The sequence below is a fragment of the Lytechinus pictus genome, chromosome 9, assembly GCF_037042905.1.
Source record: "Lytechinus pictus isolate F3 Inbred chromosome 9, Lp3.0, whole genome shotgun sequence".
Taxonomy (NCBI): domain Eukaryota; kingdom Metazoa; phylum Echinodermata; class Echinoidea; order Temnopleuroida; family Toxopneustidae; genus Lytechinus; species Lytechinus pictus.
Window position 1 is genome coordinate 14753705 of NC_087253.1, and position 22559 is coordinate 14776263.

At 36.2% G+C, this 22559-nt stretch overlaps 1 protein-coding gene across 2 annotated transcripts; it reads left to right on the forward strand.

Moving 5' to 3' along the window:
- Window positions 1-510: 510 nt before the first annotated feature.
- Window positions 511-20208, forward strand: LOC129268228 (troponin T, skeletal muscle-like). 2 transcript variants are annotated; one of them, XR_010294652.1, is made up of 15 exons: window positions 511-626; window positions 1907-2128; window positions 3308-3351; window positions 4258-4290; window positions 7347-7392; window positions 9216-9320; window positions 10216-10335; window positions 10653-10844; window positions 11542-11733; window positions 12048-12091; window positions 12948-12974; window positions 14065-14110; window positions 15208-15327; window positions 17962-19372; window positions 19644-20208. XR_010294652.1 is itself a non-coding variant. In XM_064104766.1 (14 exons), the coding sequence occupies exons 1-14, from the start codon at window positions 522-524 to the stop codon at window positions 17995-17997; spliced, it is 1332 nt and encodes a 443-aa protein (XP_063960836.1). In that variant the 5' UTR covers window positions 511-521; the 3' UTR covers window positions 17998-20208. The 2 variants fall into 2 exon arrangements, 1 of the variants encoding a protein (XP_063960836.1); XM_064104766.1 differs by having other exon boundaries at window positions 17962-20208.
- The last annotated feature ends 2351 nt before the right edge of the window (window positions 20209-22559 follow it).

Below are 22559 nucleotides of genomic sequence, written 5' to 3' on the forward strand. Positions count from 1 at the left end.
CTCTGGAAAATTCCCATTCACAGCAATGCTAAAAGCTTCTCCAATGCTTAAAGCTTCTCCAATAGTGCAGATTCAGTCAGTACATGTAGGTTGGAAAATGTTCATGTAAACTGGGGGGGGGGGGGGGGGCAAATTATTATTACTATAATTTTTTTTTGCCTGATGTACTTATTATTTATGTGTTCTTATGTGGGAATTATACATACATATACCGAGGTTTTTTACCTGACTGCTGAGAAAGCACGAATGCCTGTGAGCAAGCAACCAGGGGACCAAAAGCTTAAGGTCCTCTCCGAGGGACCTGGTAATGAGGATAAAATATGCCTTACCAAAGGGCACTAGCGCACCACTTGGGAATCGAACCCGGGTCACCGTAATCCGAAACCCCCGCTCTACCGACTGAGCTATCCAAATGATGAGTGCTGTTAAAGGTTGCATAGTGGATGTTGGGTTTATAATACTGTTTTACCATATTTCTCTTTTTTTTTTCTCGTTATCTCTTTCAGGAGGAAACTCGTAAGATGAGGGAAGATATCCAGCGTCGACGACAGGAAGCGGAGGCCAAACGCAAGAAGGCGGAATCAGAAAATCAGTCAATCTACTCCATTCCAAAGTACAACATTGCTGTGAGTACTTTAGCATAATAAAAGCATGGAAGAGTATAAAATTACATTATATGCTACTAATCCAGTTCTTATAGCGCCCATTACATAAGAGAAAAGAGTTATCATAGCACCCATTACAAAGTGAAAAAACTTTTTACTTCTTCTGAAAAACTTTGGATAGTCTAATTATGGCATTGGTTCCAAGTTGTAGTGATCTTTGCAATTAATAAATCTTACAAACAACAAGATCAGGTAAATATTGTATAGTATTTTCACCTTCCTCCTCTTCTTTTTCTTATCTATTCTTCTTTCTCCTCCTCTTCTTCTTCTTCTTCTTCTTCTTCTCCTCATTCATCTTCTTCTGCATCATCTTTATTATTATTATTATTATCAGCATCATCATCATTATTATTTTTGTTTTGGCTATTAAAATCAAAATTTACTATATATTTGAACAGGTTAACCAAAAATAATAAAGAGGAATTCAAAACAAGTCTAATCTGAGAAGAGTGTCGATGGCAACACATGGGCCAGGGCTCACAATTTTTTTTCTGTTTATCCAGATCTACATGTAGTATAGCATATATATAACCATTTCAGAATTAAAGAAATATAAGTCTACAAACCCATCAAGGAATAGGAAGTTTCTTGCCAGTACACCATTACATGTGTTTCAAATTCAGAGGAAATATTGTGGAACTTTTGAAACTATTACCGTGTTTACACTTGATCGGCTTTTGGTTCAGAACCAAAAGCCGATGCAGAATCGGCTTTGGTTTATCTTGCACTGCGTTTACACGCTGTTACAGCTCGCGGTGCAGAATCGGCTCGCGTGTCAAAAACCTGAAATGATACGCACACCAACAATATACGTCATAATAAAGACAACGCTGGATCCGTGCGCTTACAATTACGTCACAATGGTAAAGTAAATGAAATGCGCACCAATTGCCAAAGCAGAATCGGCTTTCTGTTTACACGTAGTAAAAAGCCGATTCTGCTTCGGCTCGCGGTTCTGAACCTACTACTTTGGTGTTGCAAATTGCTGATTCTGAACCGCGAGCCGATGCAAGTTAATCGCGTTTACACGCTATGAAAAAGCCGATGCTGCATCTGCTCGCGGTTCAGAACCGATTAAAAGCCGATTAAGTGTAAACACGGTATATGATGGATAGTAAGAAACAAGTGCAAACTGAGGATTTATTTGGAAAGAGTCAAAAATAGAGTATGGGCATGGTATCATTTATGAAAAAATGATATGGGAAAAGTTATTATTTTATTATTTTCTTTCTTCTTTCCAGGAAAGTATTACCAGAGCCAAGCAGGAGAAGATGCAGACCTCAGCCGAGATCATGGCAGAGAGAGAGAAAAGGATTGAGGAGAACTTCCCTCAGATACGCATCAGCGCCCGCGATTCTGAAGAGCGCCTCCGTGAGATTGCGGAGATCCTTCACGCCAAGCTGGTGGAGGTCTATGGTGATATCTATGACCTTGAACAGAGGAAGGAGAGACAGGAATATGATGTGAGTATAATTATCACTTTTGATTATATATATGTAAGTGGTGGTGGTAGTACAGAGCTGCCAACCAGTACGTTTTTTGCATATTATGTACGTTTTTGCAATCGAAATACGACAGTACTTTTTTTCTTTAAAAAATATGATTTTGTAAAAATAAATAATAATAATAATAATAATACAGGTATATTTACCCAGGGAAGCCGCTTCAGTTCCGAAAACTGTTCTCCCAGCGGGCCCTGCTATCATTATTACCCCGGCTTTAGCAAAATCATAATTTATTGAGAAAAATTATCTCTGAATGTTTCTATCTTGTAAAACTTACACAAAAAGGGTTATTGGATCCTTGTAATTTCAGGTAACTAGTTTTTTTTTCAATCATTTTGTTAAAACCAGGGTGAGATATACACATGTTTCAATGTTTTTTTTTTCATCTGCAAGAGCAGTGCGCATTTCAGCTTGCATGCAGCTTGAGCGCCGCGATGAGCGCGCGCGCCACGCATTTTATTATGAAATACAGTTTTTTGGGGAAAAATACATTTTTTTAATCACAGAATACAATTTTTCATTCCCAGAGGTTGGCAGGTCTGGTAGTACTAGTAGTAGTTGTGTTAGTAGTAGTAGTAGAAGTAGTCTTAGTAGTAGTAGTAGTAGCAGCAGCAGCAGCAGCAGCAGCAGCAGTCTTAGTAGTAGTAGTAGTCTTAGAAGTAGTAGTAGTAGTAGTAGTAGTAGCAGTAGTAGTAGAAGTAGTAGTAGTAGTAGTAGTAGTAGTAGTAGTAGTAGTAGTAGTAGTAGTAGTAGTAGTAGTAGTAGAAGTAGTAGTAGTAGTAGTCGTCGTCTTAGTAGTAGTAGTAGTAGCAGCAGCAGCAGCAGCAGCAGCAGCAGTAGGAGGGAGGAAAAGAAGCAGCAGAACTAGTAGTAGTATATTAGTAGCAGCAGCAGTGGGCGGGGGGGTGTCTAAGAGCTGTATAGAAAGTTGCTGGAAAATGACTGGAAACATAAAAATAGGTAGGTTTTTAAATTTTGTTTTGAAAATCCAAGCATTTGTAATGTCACTCATAATTTTACGACTAGCTTTGTGAAATAGATTTTTTTCGTTTTAATATGACATATCCCTCATATGAAAGAGGAACAGTGTTGAATGAAATTGAATTGTACATGTACTTGCTCTTCTCTCATTGACAGCTCAACGAGATGAATGCTCGCATCAAAGATCTAGTCAAGCATAAGTAAGTATTTTCATAATTCATGAAAGAGTGAGAGAGAGGGGTTGGGAAAGAGGGAGAGAGAGAGAGGTGGGGGAAGAAAGACAAGACTTCAGTTTTTTTATTTAATAAAATGTAAACTAAGATAACATGACTAAATGAAATATCTTACAAGCATCAGAGATAATTCCTGGGGACCGTTTCATAAAGCAGTTCGTAAGTTTGGAGCGTCTTTAAGAACCACTGGTGATCCTTTCTTGTGGTAAATGGTATACACATGATTTTCATTGGTGTTGATGGTACATGTACATGTAGTACCTGAGAAAGGGTCATTAGTCGTTCATAAGGTCACTCGTAACTTGCAAACATCTATATTAAACATCCCCTGGGTCCCGTAGCACAAAGGTTAGCGATTAATCGTACCCTCAATTTTCGCGATTGATTGTACATTGTAGTCAATGGAATCAGTCGTAGAAAAATGTTATACGATCATTGCTAAGCTTTGTCTTACGGGCCACTGATCTTATAGGTCTCTTCCAATAACTGCATGTACATGCTTGGATGATAATTTGACACAAATCCTGAATTCAGGTTTATTGAGTTTATATTATTACTCGCAAATTTATTTATGCAATAGAGAATGAATTTGACCTAATTTGATTGTCTTAGTTTTGAGGATATTTTCTGAATTGTTACCTTTTTATATAATTTGAATTGGCAACTAGATAATTGACGCCTCATGAGTGCTATAGTATTATTATTATTATTATTATTCTCATCATTATTATTACTATTATCTTCATCATGATCATCACCACCATCATCATTATTATTAGAATTATTCATGAATGATTTTTTTTTTATTTGATTTCTTTTATGTATGAAAATTACTTTCTTTAAGAATGAATCCTTTGTTTTTGTTCTAAATAGGACTGTGAATGTTGTTCCAACAGTTGATCAAGGGTAAGTTTGTTTTATACATGCATGTTTCTCTCCTCTACGTTATCTGCATACTTCATGTTACCTTTCAGGTAGAAATGACATAAGGTTTGTTTAAAGGGTCAACTAAACTGGGTTTCAAAAGAAAACTTATCAAACTTCACAAATGCACTACACAAAGTCCATTCAGTCAAAATGCACATAATTTTGACACAGGCTAGCTTCAATAATCTTTACTAAGCGCATGTCAAACTTAAGAGATTGGTTTAATAAGAAAGAGGCTGTAGACGCTCAAATCATTTGGTTCCGGAATCCAAAGTAAAAAAATGGCAAAAGAAAGACCTATGAAAATAAGATGGGATTAAACAAACTACCAGTTTATTAAAGTTCACAGTATGACCATCAGCACGTTTTATTGATTGCCTCAATAACTAAGAAGTTACAGAAGTTGAAATTAACTTTTTAAACACACCTATTGAGGTCAAAGAAGCATAATGCATTAATGGACTCAATAGCAGTCAGGCAAAGCATAACCATTTGGTTATTAAGAAATAGATTAATATTTACAATGTATGTATCTCTATGCTGTATGAGCTTGAATTTTTGAGATGGTTTTATTTTGCCCAGCCAACATACATAATCATTATTCCCCTGACTGATATGACCATTAATGCACATGAAAGCAAAATTAAACCCAAATCTTGAATATGAGAAGAACTTTAGGAAACTTTTGGATAAAAAGATAAGATATAAGCTATTATCTGTGCATACTGTACGTATGTAGCTTCAAGATATTCACTCAACCACATGATGGAGACTAAATAGGATTAATACACTTGTTTGTATGCTATTAGATAATTTAATTAGATCTCCATTGTTTGCACTTTAACATGTCACTGGTTTCTTAATTTGCCTGTGGAATGATTGGGAAATGAATTTCATGAGTTGTATTACTCACTACTAAACTGTTCATCGTATGTAAACTCTTATTCAATTCAATTAATTTTCTCTGTCTGATCACTATGGAAATTTGACTTGGTCGCACATTCTGATGTAAGCATATATAAAATATCAAATAAAATTGTTAAGATGTATATTAAGTACACATTCTAGCAAAATACAAGGGGCCTGTTGCATAAAACTGTTTACCTGAGAAAACTCAGGTATTTTTTACCTGAGTTTTTGCCCTGTGTTAAAGTCAATGGCAGAAATCAGACTAACCTTAGTTTTCAGTTTTTACCAGAGTTTTCTCAGGTAAAAAGTTTTATGCAACAGGCTGCTGGAGTACTGCGCAATCATTATACAATAGACTTATATTGTAAGGAAATAGATAAATGGGAAGAAAAGAAATGTTTAAAAGAAGTCAAATTACATATACATGTATGAATTTAAAGTATTGATTAAAATTCCAGTCCATACATGTATTCTAATTGTGTTGAAGAAAGTGAAAACCATGCTAGTTGGGAAAGAAAATGGATAAAGATGAGTATTCCGGTTGAAATATATGTGCTTTGCCCAATTTGAAGAAAAAGGGGCTGATTTTTATTAATTCCCTTGGAATATTATCCTTGGGCAACATTGCACTGTAGCTCAAAAATAGTTTAAAATGTTCAACAGAGTAAAAAAATATCAATGTCTTCTAAAGAACAAGAGGAAAAACATTCTACCACCTCATGACAAAAGCTTCTTATTGTGAAGCGGGGGTGGGGATAGTTTCACTTCACTTTAATAGAATTTGTCAGACATGCTTTATTTTGATTTGTACGATTTTCATAGATTCCTATTTATTAATCATCATTTTATGCTTTAATTTCATGTCATTAGTCATGCATTGGTCTGCGTTTGTATGTAATATGGCATTACAGTCCGACCTCCCTTCATGTTTGGGTATTCTCTCTAATTGCTGCTGAAACGTGGCTTGGCCTCTTTTTTTTTTCTTTATATGTTTTATTAGGTAAACAAATTCCAGATATAATAAAAAAGAAAATTAAACTCAGTAATAATATTTATATAATATTGACTGGCCTTGAGGGGAACATCAAATATGTCGCCCGCAACAGAATCATATTGGCCCGAGTCTTTAGACGAGGGCAATATGGTTCTTTTAAGGGCGACATATTTGATGTTTCCCGAAAGAAGAGCCAGTCAATATTATTATTATTACCAAAAGCTGTACATTGTGCAATTCAAGCTACTATTCGGAACAATTTATATGCCTGTTTGCTTATCACTACTTCTGATTTCAGGTTATTCACGACCTTTAATAGCAAGTAACCTTTAATAAGCAATTGTGACGTAATTGTTACCTTGCAGTCGCGCATCATGCATGGCGCACACATACACTCAACGCCTAGAAATCTTGCGCTTGGGTTACGTTTGTGTATGCACTGGCCGCACCGCGCATTGTCTACACTGCATTGTACTTTGTTTCATAAACTGGTTCCAGCCAGATTTCTGAAATACTGAAATTAGCGATCAAAATCGGCTCCTACTGCACAAGCGCATTAGCAGAAATATGGCCAATATTGCCCTCTATTTTGTACAGGATTCCTGTGGGCAAAGCCCGGGGAGGGCAACATGGCAAATGTTCCCCTCGTTGGTCTCAGATTGAAAGTAGCGAGCGAAATTTGACTATTATTTATCTGCTAAAATGCCTTGTATAGGCAATAATTGAAAGTAATCATACAGTCATCAGTAAAAAAAAAAAAAAAAAAAAGCACACACAACGAAACATTCAACCCCCCCCCCCCAAAAAAAAAGAAGGTGCTTGGCTTCTTGTAATGTGGTATCTTTAATATATGTGGAGACTGATCCCAGGGCGCCCAGCAAAAAAAAAAGCGAAGTCGGACTGTATTTGTCATCCTTAATTGTTGTGATTTGATATGATTTTTTATTGCTTGATATATTTTGCTATGATTTTTGGTTTCATTATGAGTTTTTTTTTGTCTTGTCATGATTTGATATATTTTGTTATGATTTAATATGATTTATTATGATTTATGATAATTTGTTATGATTTGTTTTGATTTGTCTTGATTTGATATGATTTGATTTGCATTGTTCATCTAACCACTAACTAGCCGAGTCAGCATGCTGAAGGAAAAGGGATTCTCTTTTGATGACAAGGTATTTAGCTTTAGTATTAATCTGATTTTCAGGAACGTATAACATGACTGATATGATATCATTTTATTGACATCACATTAAAAGAAAGAATGAAATATGCAAAACACAGTAAAGATTAAGATAATACAGGGTAAAATTATGTTTATTCATTCATTCATTCATTCATATTTTGTAATTTTTTTATTCATCTAGTTAGTTATTTCATTTTTTCAAACACAATACTCTGATCAGTAGCAAAATACTGTTGTACTTTTGGGTCCTGTTTGACATTTTTAAAAATTCATGCATCCATATATTACAAAATGAAAATCATCACATCCTAGGTATAACGTTCTAAGGAATTATATAACATTCAAGGTGAATGTACAATGCATTTTATTTTACTTTTTGTGTTCAGAATCGACAACTTCATTGATTTTTCAAAAAAAATATTTTCTTTTTATAGATCTATCTTCCTTAGATGTGAATACAGTAGGGGAGATCGGGGTTAGTTGGAACGCGGGGTAAATTGAAACATTGTAATTTTCTTTAACGCCTGTAAAATAAATTTATGCAATAAATAGAGGGCAGTATTGCATAAATTTATTTTACAGGCGTTAAAGAAAATTACAATGTTTCAACTTACCCTGCGTTCCAACTAACCCCGATATCCCCTACACTAGCTTTTACTTTCTTAAACCCTGCTGAGATATGGGTTTTGTTTAATAAAGACTTGTTGTAATCACAAATGTGCAACTTACATGTATATAACAGGGAGTGTTTCATCAACATTTTCATCCGACAAGTTGTCAGATCTGACATCTTTCTCTGATGTTGATTGGCTGAGAGGTACTGTTACTATTATGGTAACTGTCAGATAAAATGGGACTTGTCGGATAAAACGTCTGACAAGTCCTTTCATGAAACGCTCCCCAGGTTTCCTTTCAGTCAATCAGATTGAATGATTTCAGTAGCTTTAAACCGTTATTGAAAATCTGTTTCTATAATAAGTTTTATGAAATGGGTCCCTGATGCTACAAAGCTGCACAACACATTTCATCGTACTGGAACATTGTAAGGCAAATTACTGCCTTACTTTGCTTTAGTAAGATGATTTTCATATCACAAAGAAATCTTTTAATGTCACTGTGTGTCCTGGAGAACCAAAAAATTGAGTGGCAATACTATTCCAGACATGCCAACTGTTCCCTTTTTAGAGTATTTGTTCCTCTTTTTTGCTATGAAGATTTGTTACTTTTTTTAAAATTTCCAATCATGGAGTATGTATTATACACAGCGCGTGACACTAGTGCCGGTCCGATGGTCCCAGACTGGTAGAAATCACTGTCGGACCAGTAACTTGTTGCATGAAAAGAACAAGTAAATTCTTGCCTACGAGCACATGTTTAAAAGTGTGAATTATCAAGTTTTCAAGTATAGTCATTTCACATGTTTTTTCACCAATCTCACTACAACAGGCTGGCAATTGTTATGTTGAGACAAATTTTTAAAAATACTCTTTTTTGTCAAAAAATACTTTTTTTCCTTCTAAAAATCTTCTTTTTTGTTGTTGTAGAAGGTTGGCAGGTCTGCTATTCATACATACATGTATACTCCAATTAATGGATAACACCACTATGGTTGTAGGCTGCAGTGATTAGCGATGTCAAAAGTTTCATTACCGTGAGTGTTGATTGATGGGAACCTATACTTAATGACATGCTTACTTTCGACCAATCCCTTATCGAGTATGTGGAATATGAATCAACTTACTCTTGTTCGTTAGTTGAAATCTGTGTTCATCATTTTTTCATAATCTCTTGTGGTATTACTCTGTATGGCAGGCTGCAAAGCAGAAACAGAACGTTGATCTGAAGGCAAGCCTGCCCTCTAGTGGTCACATAGCTGACAGGCTTCAGAAGCTGCAAGATAATCTCAAGAAGGATGCGGTAAGGACATGAACTCTTGTTCCCATTCCACTTTAAACATAAATTCCAGTTGTGGTAGCGATCTTCAGTTCAAACAGAATCCAATAAAATGACTACCATAGTGGTTTATGTGTATGAATAAAAAGAAATGTGTGCCAAATGATTATGGTAGAAAGTGTGTAATTGCTAAGAAATTTATAAAAGGAGCATAGCATTCAAGTCAGATGTTTGGTCTCTTTCCCTAGCAATGATTATGCACAGCCCCACATGTGCTTATATGTGTTGGTGATTCTCAATGTGGTCACTTTTGATTGTAGATGTCATGATTTCACAGAGTTAGATTTTTTTTAAAACCCGATTTAGATCTCCGATGATACGATGACATGTGACTTTGATCTTACAGACATTTCCATGAAATCATTGCTTGTTTTAACTTTTTGCCCAGCGACACAGATGAACGTAAATTCATACATTTCTTGCTGATGAAAAAGGAGATGGGTGTCAGAACCACTTTGTCATGATGCCTCCGTTTTGCAATGAAATTATTTTATATATTTTTCTCAGGATAATTAGGATACGATTCTGAAGAAAGAGCCGACCAATCAATCAGTAATTGCCAATGACCAATTAAAATCATCGGTGCATTGGTCCTTTGTTCAAAATAATGACCAGGAACCAATCGGAGTGGTTCTTTCATGTTTGTAATTTAGCGCAAACCTTCTTGTTACAGGGCCTTGAACAACTGTGAGAGGAGCTTGAATCCATTTCTTTTTCAATTGTCTTTTTATTGTTTTTTCTTAAAAAACTGAAGAAAGAGCCAATCAAGTAGACGTACAGTTCTACATAACAGCTGAGAGAAAAGCTGGGATCTAGATTTTTGCAATGAATCTTTCATTTTTTTCAAAATCTTTTTCAGGAGATTCCTGATAAGACTGCTAAGAAAGAGCCGATCAAGCTGACCTACAGTTCTGCAGAACAACTGAGAGAGGATTTGGAAGAAAGCAAGAGAGAGGCGGAGAAGTTCAAGATTCAGAGGGTTAGTTTTCATTTATAAACAAAGGCAGGGTGTGAATATTGGGCTCTGACATGAGAAGGAGAATTTAAAGTGTTGCTGAAAAGTTTAAGTGAACCCCACCAGAAAATGAACATATTTAAAGTTTTCAAGTTCTGCCATGTTATAGATATTCAATTGTGAAGATAGGTGATAAAATAATGTAGTCTTAGGCCTAGTCTTGTTCTTGGCCTCAGAAGTCTAGTCCTTTGCCTCGCAAGTTTTTAAGTCTTTGGCCTTGATCTTGTTTTGTTATTCCCATTTTGATAAACCTAGATGCAAATGTTTGTTCATGTTTTTAGGAGGAGAATCGTAAGCAGAGGGAGGCAGAGATTCGTAAGATGGAGGAGCAGCACGAAGAACGAACGAAGAAAGCTGAAGAGGAACGTAAGAAGCAGATGGAGGAAAGAGAACGCTTGAAGAAGGAGAAGGAAGAGAAGGAGAGGGCTAAGAGGAATATGATGAGCCCCTCTGGAGCCCCTATCAACATCTCTGTGAGTACCCCTCCCCTCTCTCTCCCCCTCCTTTCCTCTCCCTCCCTTCCATTCCCCTCCCCATTCTTTCCCCTCCCCCCTCCTATCCTCTCCCCGTCCTTTCCCCTCCCCCTTCTTTCCCCTCCCCCTTCTTCCCCTCCTATCCCTCCCCCTTCTTTCCCCTCCCCCTTCCTTCCTCTCCTTTCTCCTCCCTTTCCCCTCCAAATCCTTTCGCCTTCCCCTCCCCCTCCTTTCCCCTCCCCCTCCTATCCCCTCCCCCTTCCTTCCCCTCCTTTCTCTTCCTTTCTCCTCCCTTTCCCCTCTTTCGCTTTCCCCTCCCCCTTCCTTCCCCTCCTTTCTCCTCCCTTTCCCCTCCAAATCCTTTTGCCTCCCCCTCCTTTCCCCTCCCCCTTCCTTCCCCTTCTTTCTCTTCCTTTCTCCTCCCTTTCCCCTCCAAATCCTTTCGCCTCCCCCTCCTTTCCCCTCCCCCTTCCTTCCTCTCCCCCTTCCTTCCCCTCCTTTCTCTTCCTTTCTCCTCCCTTTCCCCTCCAAATCCTTTCGCCTCCCCCTCCTTTCCCCTCCCCCTTCTTTCCCCTTCCCCTCCTATTCTATTGCATAGTTTTGATGGCATGCATATATATACCTGTTACAGTAGAATGAGTGAGGACAAATTTTCTCGTTTGATTTTCCAATTGAAATGTACTTTTTTGCCTTGTAGAAAGTAGTATCACAGACCAAGGCCAAGAACCGCAAGGAAACCATTGCTGACCGAGTCCCGACAATGACCATCTCGAGCACAACCACAGAGGTTGAGCTGCGGAACTTTGCCAACGACCTCTACAACAGACTCAAGACTACCTTGGGGGATGTCTTTGATCTGAATGAACAGAAGAAAAAGAATGAATACTATGTAAGTTGGAAGATGTAATTGACCTGATCCTGGGTTTACTTCCTTGTAGAGGGAGAAAAAGTCATTTTGAACTTTAGATGGTTTTCTCTTACAGGTTCTACAATCAGTGAATTGTCGACAGTGAGATTCTAGCTTTGCTTGAAATACAGATCAAACTAATTATTTGGAAGAGTTATCCTCTTTAACATCATATTGTTGATTTGAGTGTAGACCGATATCATCTGCTTTCGTTTGGATATGCCTGCAAATGTGTGTAGAATTATTAATTAACTTTCAAAGCTTTTTCATCTCTTCCTTTGTTTTCTTTTTCACAGCTGAATGAACTGAATGAGCGAGTTGATGTTGTAAAGACTCCCAAGTAAGTGACCATGCTCATGGTGGTGGTGATGATGATGATGATGGTGGTGGTGATGATAGTGATGATGGTGGTGATGATGATGCAATTGGTTGTGATGATGATGATGATGGTGGTGATGAAGGTGGTGATGATGATGATGGTGGTGATGAAGATGGTGGTGATGATGATGATGATGATGGTGGTGATGAAGATGGTGGTGGTGATAATGATGATGATGATCTTGATGGTGGTGGTAGTGGTTGTGATGATGATGATGATGGTGGTGGTGGTGCTTTTAGTGGTGATGATGCAATTGGTTGTGATGATAATAGTGATCAATGATGATGATGATGGAGATGATGAACATGATGACGATAATGATGAGGATAAGAGTGATGATGATGATGATGGTGGTGGTAGTGGTGATGATGATGATGATGCAATTGATGATGATGCTTTCTAAAATGATAATGATCAATGATGAAGATAATAGTAAGATGATTTTAACCAAAATAAGAGGAAGATATGTGTAGATGAAGAAGATGTAGAATTTAAGAAAGAGGAGGAGGGGGGCAATAAGAAGAGGAAAAGATGGATGTTGAGGAGATCTGGGGCCTGTTTAAAAAAACTTGTTATAATATCAAATTTGCAATGATAGTTAAAGCTACTGAAATCCTTTAATCTGGTTGGCTTATTGTAAATTTGTGATAGAAATTTGTGCTTTTGTTATGATAACAAGTCTTTATGAAATGGGATCCTCATTTTGTATACAAAGAACACACATGTATCATCTTGTGTTAAAATACAAGAAATGTACATTGTAATACAAGCTTTATAGATTTAAGCAAAGATGATTTTATTAACTTTTTTGTTTCAGGTCTTCACCTGTTGTGAGCACTGGAATGTAAGTATTCCTCGTTGAAGGACAAGAAATAATGACAAGTGAAATTGATTTGAATGGGCGTGATTATAATAATAATAATAATAATAACAGTATATTTACCCAGGGTAGCCACTTCAGTTCTCCCAGCGGGCCCTGCTATTATTATTATTACCCGGCTAAGCTAGGCTACCTATTCAGGTGCACACAGCCTTTTTGAGGAATTACTTCCTACCGGTACCCATTTACCTCACCTGGGTCGAGTGCAGCACAGTGTGGATAAATTCCTTGTTGAAGGAAATTACGCCATTGCTGGGATTCGAACCCACAATTTACATACTCGCTCCAAGGTTGCTAAAACAGTGTTTGAGCATTATGGAGTTTGTTTTGCTCTTGTGATGGTTACATATCGCATAATGTATTGCTGTTCAGGAATTCTTTACCACTAACTCTACTCAGAGCAAAGTATTTAGAACTGCAATATTACATGTATAAATACATCAGCTTAGAAATTTGCATATTTTCCACAAGACTCGAGTACCAAAGATTTGTTAAACCATACAAACTGCTAAATGCTCATACCAAACATCTAATATCAAATGGAGTTTTTGTATTTGTACTAAAGTACACTGTACTATATCAAATGATATCTTAATTGACAAGCCTTGAATAATGCTGCCTATATTATAGTGCCTTCATAATTGATATTAAAGATAAATTCCAGTTGTAAGAAAAATTGAAATGAGTCCAGAATCCAATTTACATGAATAAAGTGTACCAAAGAATTCTGGAAGCAATTGTGTAATTGCTGAGAAATTAGCAAAATAAGCATGAGATATGAGTCAAACGGGTATTTTTCAAAGCAATCATGTACACTGTCCCACGTATTCTTATCTGTGTTGGCTATCTACAGTGTGATTGTTTTTCAGCTTTTTATAGATTTTATGATTTCACAAAGTTCAGTTTACGTAACTGTACCAGATCTAGATCTATGATTGTTATAGTGACAATTTTGGTTTTACAGACTTTCTTGTGATATTAGTGTTTACTGCAACTATTTTCAATAATCTTTGATATCATTTTATGCTGTGTGTCACTGTGTTTTTCTCCCCAGTGTGAGTAAGTTTAAAGACGGAGGAGCGTGGTCCCCAAAGAAACAGGTGAGTTAATCCCACTATACCACAATGCAGGGTAAAATTAAACAGGGACTCAGGGCGATTCTGCTCCCAAAACGCTCAAAAACAGCCCTGGAAAGTCCCCATTCATTGCAATGTTAAAGCTTATCCACTTTTGCAGATTTAGGCAATTTGTTGTGAAAAGTAGTCCCTGAAATAAATTTTTGGTCTGTCACAACATTTTTAATAGTGTTATCTCTAGACCTAAACTCCCTTATGACATCCCTGCATCCTTACCTACATGTATGATGCTAGATTTTGATATGTATTCTTTATAAATTCACATATACAATGATGAATAATTAATTACAATCTTAACAACAGTCATTCAACATATATTTGCCAAGAAAAAATGGTTTTCAGTATGCCTTCAGCTGTTAATATTTTTTTATGGAGATAAAATTTTTAAGACCAAAATTTGCAATACATTTTTTACTATTTTGTCAAAGTGTATAATGTATGAAGACAATTATTATGTACATAGCCCTATAACAAGCGATGTATTGTATTCTGAGTTCGTTGCCCCTTTAAAGGAACAGTCTTGTCCATTTCCAAGGGGAATTTGGCACTACCTGGATCCTTTCCCTGTACAGCAGACATTATGCGATTACACTGGGAAGTCCACCCATTGCCTTTATGGTAAAGTGTCATTCGCTCACTTCCACTGGCCCAACAGTTGCCTAAGATTAAGCAAGCTTGATGGCAGAATTTTCACTGGTACAAGTTTGTTTCCCCAAAGAAATCACTATTACAGTTGTTTGCAATGTTTGCCACTAAGTTAAGGGTCAACACAAAATAATCAAATTCCCATGAAAGCTGACACCCGTATAATTTCAACCCTATCTAGGCCGGACAGGGGGGGGGGGGGCTTGACATTTCACACAATATTTTCAGAATGCGAAAAAGCTCTTGTTTGTGACTTTATTCCTTCAAGTCTCCCACATATTTTTAGTCCCTAGGAACCCCTCCTTGAGATCTCGACTGTTGACTTTGAACGTCCCCCCCCCTCGCCATATGACCTCCCACAATACCCTGGCCTAGATAGGGATAACAGTTAACGTCTGCTCTTCTTGTTATTTCAGAACGAGACTGGTAAACCGTTCAAACCCAAGGAGCTTGGTGGCATCGCCTCTGAGGGCGGGGTGCGAGGGCGCTTGGCCATGTTCTCTGGGGGAGGAGACACCACAGACTCACCCCCTAAGGTAAGCCAATTTTCCAGTGCATTATATTATACACACAGTGTACCTTTGGAACAGTTCTAGGTAAGCTAATCATCCAGTGTACAAATAATGCACAGCAAGGGCATTAGTAAGAATTATCCACATGGTGTACCTTTGAAACAGTTCTAGCTAAGCTACTATTCCAGTGTAAAATAATACACAGCAAGGGCATTAGTAAGGATTATACACACAGTGTACCTTTGAAACAGTTTTAGCTAAGCTAGTATTCCAGTGTAAAATAATACACAGCAAGGGCATTAGTAAGAATTATACATGTACGCACTGTGTACCTTTGGAATAGTTCTAGCTAAGCTAGTATTCCAGTGTAAAATAATACACAGCAAGGGCATTAGTAAGAATTATACACACAGTGTACTGTACCTTTGGAACAGTTCTAGCTAAGCTACTATTCCAGTGTAAAATAATACACAGCAAGGGCATTAGTAAGAATTATACACACAGTGTACCTTTGGAACAGTTCTAGCTAAGCTACTATTCCAGTGTAAAATAATACACAGCAAGGGCATTAGTAAGAATTATGCACACAGTGTACCTTTGAAACAGTTCTAGCTAAGCTAGTATTCCAGTGTAAAATAATACACAGCAAGGGCATTAGTAAGAATTATGCACATGGTGTACCTTTGGAACAGTTCTAGCTAAGCTACTATTCCAGTGTAAAATGATACACAGCAAGGGCATTAGTAAGAATTATACACACAGTGTACCTTTGGAACAGTTCTAGGTAAGCTAATCATCCAGTGTACAAATAATGCACAGCAAGGGCATTAGTAAGAATTATCCACACGGTGTACCTTTGAAACAGTTCTAGCTAAGCTACTATTCCAGTGTAAAATAATACACAGCAAGGGCATTAGTAAGGATTATACACACAGTGTACCTTTGAAACAGTTTTAGCTAAGCTAGTATTCCAGTGTAAAATAATACACAGCAAGGGCATTAGTAAGAATTATACATGTACGCACTGTGTACCTTTGGAATAGTTCTAGCTAAGCTAGTATTCCAGTGTAAAATAATACACAGCAAGGGCATTAGTAAGAATTATACACACAGTGTACTGTACCTTTGGAACAGTTCTAGCTAAGCTACTATTCCAGTGTAAAATAATACACAGCAAGGGCATTAGTAAGAATTATGCACATGGTGTACCTTTGGAACAGTTCTAGCTAAGCTACTATTCCAGTGTAAAATAATACACAGCAAGGGCATTAGTAAGAATTATGCACATGGTGTACCTTTGGAACAGTTCTAGCTAAGCTACTATTCCAGTGTAAAATAATACACAGCAAGGGCATTAGTAAGAATTATACACACAGTGTACCTTTGGAACAGTTCTAGCTAAGCTACTATTCCAGTGCAAAATAATACACAGCAAGGGCATTAGTAAGGATTATACACAAAGTGTACCTTTGGAACAGTTCTAGCTAAGCTAATATTCCAGTGTAAAATAATACACAGCAAGGGCATTAGTAAGAATTATGCACACGGTGTACCTTTGGAATAGTTCTAGCTAAGCTAATATTCCAGTGTAAAATAATACACAGCAAGGACATTAGCAAGAATTATGCACACGGTCTACCTTTAGAAAGCTTCCAGCTATGCCTCTGGCATTTAGGCTGTTTCAAAGATAGCCAAGTGTCGGTAATTATTCAAATGCCTAAGCGAAGTGATGTGTATTATATTTTTATATTAAAGATAGCGATATTGATCCCACTTATTTGGTAAACCATCATTCTGTCAAAACAATGACTGTGTGTAATCGAGTTTTACAGAGGTGTATCAATCAGATATGATTATTTACGTCTGGGACCAATCTTTAACATCACTATCCAAAACACATAACCAGGGTTCGAACCTCTGCATCAATTGTAAATTCCCCACGTAGCTTGGATTACAGGCGCATGCCTCATCACCCAGTTGACTGGTTAATAGAACTAGCTATTAGTACCAGTCATTCGCAAATTTGCCTGGTCGTAAATATAAATGATGGGTCACGTGACAGATTTCAGCCAATCATGTGATTAGGATCCATGTCACCATCTTGTAAATCTTAAGCCGGGGTCATAATAATAAATTTTGAAATTTGCCTCAAAATCAATTTCTAGATAGATGGCGCTATATAAATGCCTATTATTATTATAGTGTAATTATACTGCCCTACTTTATAAAAGGAAGCAAGGTATTATTTCCCATTTACAAGCAAAATGAGTCTCTGATTTTCATATATGACAATATATTAGCATTATAGTTAACTAGCCATATCTCTTAGCAGCTAGATTATAGTGTCTTTTGATACTAAGTTTTCCCCTTTGAAGAAATTTATTTGTAAAGATATAAACTCGTTCAATTAAGAAAATACCACCTGGGGTCCGTAACTCAAAGCTTAGCAATCATCGTAGAAAATGTTTTTATGATTGATTGCATTGACTACAATGTACAATCAAGCGTACGATTAATCGCTATTACCTTTATGTTACGGGATCCTGAATATGTCAATGTTTTACATGTGTGATGTATCATATTTTTATTTTACTCTTTGCCCTATCACTCTTGATTTTTGATCAATTTTTGTTTTTCTATGTTCATATTTTCTATTAGAAATCTGCACCAGCAAAAATCAACATCTACAAGTAACATGGGCAAGATGCGAAATACTTGGGAAATACTTGGAACAAGGACAAACCTAATTATTAGATCTTTTATCTTTTTATAGAAATTTGCTTTGATGTAACTATGTATTTATCATTAATATTTATCATTCCTAGAATGCGATGTTAAGATTTAATGTGTTCCAGTTTTTCAAAAGTCTTCCCCCACAATCTTTTATTGCATAATTGTTATTTAGAGCCTCATATTGATATTTACTATTCATAAATACCAATGTGGAGATTGGGATTTGCTTATCTTAAAATGATGAGATGAACTATTTTAAAGGGGTAATGATTTTATTGCCTTTAGTGAGTTAGCATTCTTCATGAGAATGTCATGGTATGAATTTCAATCGAATTTCAGGGGACTCTTTTAGAGTTATATTATTACAATATCTGTGAGTATGATTCTTATTATATCCCTGACAATAACCTTCTTTTTATTTTATCACTTTTAAAAGCTTACTTTAGGTGTGTAAGCTAAAGTTAATATTGAGGTCAATAGCTGCTTTTTTTAAATGATACGAAGTGCGTTTTATAATTTTCAGAAAGGAGGATTTATTCTACATATTCTCAAAAGCAAGGCTACTTTTTTTTAGATAACAAGGGTATTTATCACATCATTGTTCAAAGTTTTAAGATATTTCGTAATTGCTAAAATCTGTTAATTTCAGGATAGTTATTCAGTATAATAACTGTTGCAAGTTGATTTTCCTCACCTAATATTATGCAGAATGTTCATTCGATATAAAGCTTGATTGATTAATGTATACAGAAAATACTGCTACTACATTTGATTAGCATTGCATATTATGTATTTATCTTCTATCCATTCTCTAATTGAAAATATATGTATAACAATCATTTCCAATTTTTGACCATTTTAGTAACAGTACTCTTTAATAAGAAGATTTAGAAATGACCAACATTGGTGCTAGCATTTTAGTTGAAACTGTACATCTACATGTATGAATATGTTACTTTCTATCATTATTGTTATAATTTCAAAATTTTAGAAACATGATATAGATTTTAGATGCTATGTGGTTTATATTCACAGTATTATTTGATTATAAATGGATATTACTCAGAGTACATGTATTAAGAGTGACCTTGCATTGGTGCTAGTCTCTAGATGAGAATTTACTAATTCTATTTTACTTTTGTATTTTTAAAATGTAATCATTTTATTAATTGTAGATAATGTTTGAAGGTCTACAGGGGTAAACAATGTGTAAAGTCCTTGAAGGACTGAAATACAAGTGGATAGAGATACATGTAGAAGTGAAATTGAAAGGCGAGAAAGTGGAGGTTAGGAAGTAGAATATTCTTTTCAGTCCTTAAAAGAACTGTAAACCTGGGCCCCGTCTTACAAAGAGATACGATTGATCCAATCAATCGAAACTCTATGGAAATCCATCAGTATCATAATTTTTTCTACAGGAAAATTTGCAAAATGTCCTTCGTAAACAAAGGCAGACACACCAAATTGTCAAGAAAACAATGAATTTATGTAATATACATATCTAGAAAACATTTTGAACAAACATGCATTTTAGATGTTGACATTGCTGGCTTTCCATAGTTACGATTGATCAGATCAATCGCAGCTCTTTGTAAGATGGGGCCCAGAATGGGTGGAAAGCTTGAGTAGTAGGCAGGGTGAGAGGCTTTAGTCGAAGGCTTGAGTAGGAGGCTGGTTGGATTGGAGAGATTGAGAGAGAGTCTCTTGAGTAGATGAGAGAATGGAGCTGTCGAGCAGAATCAGAAGAGAAGACTTGACGTTTCTGACAGAGTGACTGCCCATCTTCCGCCATTGTAATTATATTCATTGTTCCTTTGAAAGCAGGATATAAATGTAGTTAATGCTGCGGTAACACCAACGAAACCGACTCCAAACCGACCGATGGTATGTCATTGGTAATAACGTAATAGCTTTGATCGGTCTAGAGTCGGTTTCGTTGGTGTGACTGTAACCGAAACCGACTCCAAACCGACCGATGGTACGTCATTGGTAATAACGTAATAGCTTTGATTGGTCTGGAGTCAGTTTGGTCTGTGTAACTGTAGCATTATAGTATGTGGCACTATGTGCTGTTATAGGTTTTTACAGTATTATGCAACTAATTACATCAAGTAGATGTGCTACATGTAACCCAGAAAAACATGAAAAATATAGTAACCACTTTAATAGAGACTATTAAGAGTATTCAGTTGTGTATTTTGTTCGAATTCAAAGCTACTCATACAGTGCATCTCCGAAAATAAAACATTTAAAATTTATAGGAAGATTTCACTGTCATCAAACATGTTTTGAATTGAAGTTTGACACTGCTTTTCTATGAAATATTAAATCGTTGTGACGTGCCAAACACATCCGAGCTTGAATTAGATAGACTAGTTTAACCTCCATTTCCATTTAATGTACCCGCTCTGGCACTTTCATGTACATTATGCACAACACTTATATTGAAATACCAGTAGCAGTTGTGTGTTCGTGATGATGCAGCGCATTCAAGGATATTTGCAATGTGTCGATTGCTCAGAGTTGCCTTGACATTAAATCATGAATAACCCAAATGCCTGCATTGCTACTAACATCACAAATTTAAAACTGCTTTTTTACTAAGATGCACTGCACAATATTTGAGTGATCTTGCCGTCTTGTTTTAGTCGGTTTATCAGCCCCCTCCCACCTCTTTTTCTATCCCTCGTAACCCCCCCCCCTCCCCTCTGTGTTGTATTTTTTCTCCTTTGTGCTAAACTTACTTTCCCATCCTTCACTTGTCTTCTTCCCCCTCTCTCTTTCTTGTGGCTTTGTTCTTTCCTTCTCTCTTTCCACTTCCCCCTCTTTTTTTCTTTTCTCTCCTCTTTCTTCCTCCTTTTTCCTCTCTAAGCTGTTTTTTCTTGTTCTCTCCTATTTCTCGTTCTCTCTTTCTCCTTTCTGCTGTCTCCCATCTTTCTTCTCTCTCTCTCAATCCTTTCTCCTTCCCCATTTTATTTATCTTGTGATTGACCTCTTTGTTTAATTAGAGGAGAATAAAACCCTAAAAATTCTTTTTTTAATATAAAAAATGTGAATAAAGAGAACAAGTTTTAAAAAGAGTTCTATCAAAACAGAGCCATTAATAGAGAGAGTTTGGCCAACCCTGATCCAATGGGTTACTAACATGGCACATAATGCTTTGTAAGGAAAGCCCATTCAAAGGGCAATTCTATAAAATTATCAACCTTTTTGTACGTCCGACCCCCATTTTTCTCAAGTCTTACTTCACTTCATAAACTGACCGAATCAAGGTCCTTTGAGAACATAACAGACTGCCAAAAGAACAAGAAATCGGAGACAGAAAATTTTATGAAGGTCCTGTATATAGGGGATAGGACGAACATATTTTATGGAATTGCCCCATGTTGGGAATCCATTGAAACCGAGTTGGCCAAACTCTATCAATTTGGCTCTGTATAAAACATATTTAAGGGCAGTCCTCTAATGACAGGTTTATTAGAACAACTCTCCATATATTTTTTTCACAATATTTTATATTTTGAATTTTCCCTCATTCATATCAAGGTAGAAGTTGCCTCCTTAGCAAAAAAATATATCATTGGAAAATGTTTTAAACAGCAAATAAATTTGAGTTCACAAAAAAAAACACTAAAGCAGCATCTAGAGAGAATGGAGAAAATATGACATTTTGTGTACGAGAAAACATGCCATTTTGAATCAATGTTGCCAATTTGAAGGATTTCATAGAAAGTATATAAGTCAAGACTTATGATTAAATTTTGAAAACAGTTAAATGGGTATTTTCCCAGGTTTTGGTTCTATAAAGTGGAATCCAACTCAAATGAAAAAAAAAAAAATATGTAAAGAATAAATAGTTTAGAACATAGTTTATAATTATACTGAAAGACCAGTTTATTGCACTGCAAATAAAATGAAACATCACATGTAAACATCTATTAAAATGCATTGATAAGAGCTTTGTGAATACATTTACCTAACTGACAATATAACAAAAATTTGTAAAAATGTCTTGATTACAGTAGAAAAATAACAAATGCTCCAACATAAATAATGGGAACTCAAAATAGAATGAAAGAGTGAGACAATTTACAAATCCTTGTATGAATATAATAAATCTAAAGCAAAATTTCATTGAATACAACTTACATAATCATTATTATACACTATTATCATAGATATATACTATACACATACAGAATCTCTCCACAACTTGAATTGGCGAGGAAGAAAACAAATATATTAACTACTATATGAATATGTACTTTATTATAAAAGATCCTGGGGGATGTTTCACAAAGTGTTAAGTGTGACTTTGAGTCGTGCTTTAATATGGACGCGCACATGATATCTAACGCGCAATCTTATTGGATTAATACAAAGTAGCGTGTGTCCTGTTAGCATGATTTGACCAATTCGGTGATGCATTATATATACCGCATGCAATTGGAAATATAGACGGTGCAATTCTAAGACATATATATTTTAATCTTTGTGAAACACCCACCGCCCACCCCCTTGGT